The sequence below is a fragment of the Limulus polyphemus genome, unplaced genomic scaffold (genome assembly GCF_000517525.1).
Source record: "Limulus polyphemus unplaced genomic scaffold, Limulus_polyphemus-2.1.2 Scaffold321, whole genome shotgun sequence".
NCBI classification, from domain to species: Eukaryota; Metazoa; Arthropoda; class Merostomata; order Xiphosura; family Limulidae; genus Limulus; species Limulus polyphemus.
The window spans coordinates 54,045-58,785 of NW_013665931.1; the positions used below are offsets into that span (position 1 = coordinate 54,045).

The 4,741-nt window shown below is 34.6% G+C and overlaps 1 protein-coding gene across 10 annotated transcripts in view; it reads right to left on the minus strand.

Annotated features, from left to right (window-relative positions):
* The window catches only part of LOC106457358 (NGFI-A-binding protein 1-like), a 165,520-nt gene that overhangs the window by 48,575 nt on the left and 112,204 nt on the right, over positions 1-4,741 (minus strand). For 8 of the 10 annotated variants that reach the window (XM_022383250.1, XM_022383256.1, XM_013916770.2 and 5 more), the window contains one exon: positions 2,114-2,281. The exons of the other annotated variants lie outside the window; for them this stretch is intronic. In XM_022383250.1, coding sequence (XP_022238958.1) covers positions 2,114-2,281 — 168 coding nt within the window. The remainder of the gene's footprint in view (positions 1-2,113; positions 2,282-4,741) is intronic. 10 annotated transcript variants of the gene reach the window in all.

The following is a 4,741-nucleotide window of genomic DNA, read 5'->3' on the forward strand; positions in this document are numbered from 1 at the left end:
ATCACGACCAGCTGACATATTACACAGATAAGTTACCAAAACCCACATCACGACCAGCTGACATATTACACAGATAAGTTACCAAAACCCACATCACGGCTAGCTGACATATTACACAGATTAGTTTCCAAAACCCACATCATGACCAGCTGACATATTACACAGATTAGTTACCAAAACCCACATCATGACCAGCTGAGAACTATAAAGTTTCGACTCTATCGGTTTTTCTTCAGACCAGCAAGTTCATTAGTAAATATTGTTCATCAACAACCATGCTATTGTGATGACGGAGGGCCTGTATTCTCTATTAGTATTAACAGACATCTACTACATTAAAACACAGCGACTGTTATGACTAACGGCCTGATAGTTAGCAAGCCCGACAGCGAATCCGAGGATCCTTGGTTTCCGTCCTATTTACCACATAAACGTTCCGCACTTTGGGAACGTGAATGTATTATAAGAGCGATGATCGAATACCACTATCCGATTAGAGCAGTCCAAGAATTAGCGATGGGTGCTTTTGACTAGCTCCCTAATCCCTAGACTTAAAGTTATAAAATTACAGACGGCTATCTGTAGACAGTAGTCATTGTGTAGCTTTGCTCAAATTTCCGACATATAACACATAGATTCCTATGCTCGAGCACAGCCGTCCACAACTTAGAACTCCTGACCAATTTCACATAGATTACTCAATTTAAAATCATTCTATTTCCAAATGAGATTACACAATAATGGAGTCAGAAAAATATGCTAATTCAAAAAGACAGGAAAATAATAATAATGAATAATATATATGAAATAAGAATTATTTTTACATTGAAGTTTTATACTCCATTTTCTTACTGGATTACAATACCAAAAATCGCCACCATTGGGTCATCCATATAACTTCAATTTAGAAAAAAAGCACAGCGAACGTTTCAGAAGAAAAATAATAAAATATAGTAAAACATGAAAATAAAAAAACTTACAATAGTTGTTTGCATGAAAAATATATAAAACAAGTTGAGTTTAAGAAATATATTAAAATTAATTTTATACTGTTGGGATTTTTTCAGTGTTATTATTATTAATTTTAAAAAGAAACGTTAATAACGTTGCTAAACCGATGAAAACATACTTCATTTTAATGTACATATAACTTTTCAAAATTAAAATTATTCTAATAAAGATAGATAAACATATAAGAAGGCAGACAGAAAAACAAGTGGGCAGGGGGCAGACAGGCAAACAATTCGACTGACAAAACAGACAGACATCTTTAAGCTCCTCAAACAAAACGATGATTAAAGAGAACACTCTATAGTGTACGTTAACGCTCTGTATCTATGCAAGCATATACACGTACATCAAGGTAACAGTGTCCTCATGTAGTTCAATAGATTAACATAAGGTGACGCTTTCTGTAATTGCTTGATTACGTCCTCACCACTGACACAATTGAACATAACCTCTGACGTGGCTATGGATCAGGTACCAATTTTCTTTATTGTGATTCCAAAAGCTCTAAATGGATTTAAAAACAACTTGAAAAAATGATAACGCCAACTTCACGCGTTGTTCTTTTCTGACTCGCGTTCTGAAAGTCGTTATTCACATAATATACATACAGGATGTAAATTCAGGTCATATGCATTAAAATTCAGCGTTCATCACACACACACACACAAAAGATAGAGACTTATAAAGCTATGTAACGTAGGTGAAAGAATACGGTGTATTGTCTGTCTGTTTTCAAATATTATCACAAGAAGAGTGTCAACTGACTTTAAAACCCTGACCTTGGGTAGCCACTGTGTGTGTGTGTGTATATATATATATAGTTTCCAATATTCACACGTGAAGATTCAAATTTCTACTAAATACTTAAATACTCAAACAAAGACGCCAAACTTTATTACTACTTACCTTTAGGAGATAGTCGACGGTGTTTAGAACCTAATCTTATAGCGAACAGAGGGGAAGGACAACCCTGTTCCCCCAGTCCTTACTAAAGACAATGATGCCTACCTCTAAATCTTTACTAATCTTCTTCTTGTTATTTTGAGGTTTAGGTCACGGGGGGAATGTTCCCCCAGTCCTTACTAAAGACAATGTTGCCTACCTCTAAATCTTTACTAATCTTCTTCTTGTTATTTTGAGGTTTAGGTTCAAAAGGTGGTAACGTCTTGACCAGCCACTCTGCTGCCTCCGCTAATCGCTGGATTTGACTTTCAACAAGAACCGGCGTAAGGTTTATGGGGGAACCCGGCTGGCCGTAATCTCCTCCGCCCTTGGAACAACAAACAAAACAACAACTTACTCTTATGTTCTGGACCTAGGGTTCACTAATAGATTTGTAGGCGGCGCTGCATTCTTGAAAGTTATTCTACGTGTCTAGTTCGGATGGAAAGCTTTCAGAGAATTCGGGGGAGGGGGCTTCCTTACATCTACTTATGATTGTTAACCTCTACAAACTGTAGTATATATATATATATATATACATATAGAGGTCAGCTGAACTTGTATATTCGCAAGAAAAATTAACGCATAAATTAACAAGGAAAACAAGCTAGCAAACAATAAAATAAAACTTATTTTCTTATATTTCAAGTCACCCAGAACAATAATACATCAACAAATAAGTTATTGGTAGTAAAAATTAATATGCAAAAATTTCATTCGAAATAAATGTAAAACAACTAGCAACTGAAAAAATATAAAAAGCGTTTTAATTAAAAAAAACAAACAAAGGGTCATATAACGGGTTTATTTTGTATTAGCGCAAGCCTAATTAGACAGAGTTACCCCAGAGAGGGTCATACAAGGAGACTGTTTTATAATAGGGTAAGCCAAGTGAAAAAAAAGGCTAATATACATATAGTGTTACCCTCACAAAAAATAACAGCACGTAGGGGCGGAGCCCGAGGGGGTTATAATCCCCACTTTTTTCCCCACAAGGTTTCATGGTCTGGTGAAAGCACAACACTCCCTTAACAAAAATCCTGGATCCGCTCTTGGAACAAGTTTTTTTTTTTAGTAATATGGCAAGCCTAATTAGACGGCTAATATAAACTGTCACCCTCCATTAAAGGTCAAAACGAGTATATTTTTGTGATAGCGCAAACTTAGCCAGTTTTAAATAAAATCTTGTTACATATATATAATCTGCTACCTTTAACTATCACCCAGATTAATAGCTGCTATCACGTGCACACGATTAAAAAGGATGAAAAATACGTGATTTTAGAATTCTCCATAACGACCTGTCTGTTAGATTTGCTTAACGTAACAATGGTTCAACTAATCACATCCTAAGTTTATTCAACTTTCTAAAACACGACGGTTTTGTAACAAACTCCGTATTTATTAAAAAGGATGAAAAATACGTGATTTAGAATTCTCCATAACGACCTGTCTGTTAGATTTGCTTAACGTAACAATGGTTCAACTAATCACATCCTAAGTTTATTCAACTTTTTAAAACACGACGGTTTTGTAACAAACTCCGTATTTATTATACATGTGTACGTTCAGACAAGGCCGTGAGTACAAAGCTCATACTGAGAGCAAGAAATGCTGATGTAAAAGATGGAGAAATAATACAGAACACGTACACACTAACATCTTCATAACATTATACAAGGAGAAGTATTATTATAACTACATTTCAAGTTAACTTGAGATTACAGTATTGCATACTGGGAATAAACAACCGCAGCGCGCGCGGTATGTTGAGAATAATTTGGGGAAGAATAAAAATTGACCCTTGAAACTAGGGTTCTCCCGATTTCAAAGACTCTTAAGATTGTATCACAGCCATTATTTTAACACAATCTGAGGACGTACAGATACTGAAAACTAAGATATTTATAACGTTTCTAGCTTGACCAACCAACACCTGCGGAAGTTTACAACCTCAAAATATGTAATGGCTGTTTAAGCCTTGCACAATGGTCGATTCATTGTTAATAGCACACATGGAATTTTTACGTCACAAAATGGTTGACACTACAGCATAGGTGTGTATGAATACATCTGACAAGTTGTTCCTCTCTCATCTGAAGGTAAAGTGACACTGATGAATAATCATGTTGTAGGGTCAATCAGAGAACTTGAGGAAATGCGTATTCTCTGATAGCCAAAAGCTCTGACTCTTGCGCTCATGACAGTGAACAACGCCTTTCACCCATTATTTTCTCTCAATAAGCTGCAACCCTACATAAGTGTGACAAATTCTACCGAAGTTTCTCCAACACTTTGAATGCAAGTTTGTATATTTACACAATATATATATGTCTGTCTGTGTGTGTATTTACACAATATATATATATACATGTCTGTGTGTATATTTACACAATATATATGTATGTCTCTGTGTGTATTTACACAATATATATGTATGTCTGTGTGTGTACTTACACAATAAATATATATATGCCTGTCTGTGTGTGTATTTACACAATATATATATATATATGTCTGTGTGTGTATTTACACAATATATATGTATATCTGTGTGTGTGTACTTACACAATATATATATATGTCTGTGTGTGTATTTACACAATATATATGTATGTCTGTGTCTGTATTTACACAATATATATATATGTCTGTGTCTGTATTTACACAATAAATATATATGTCTGTGTGTGTATTTACACAATAAATATATATATATGTCTGTGTGTGTGTATTTACACAATATATAAAATACCGAATAATGAATTAACCGTAATACCATAATGTT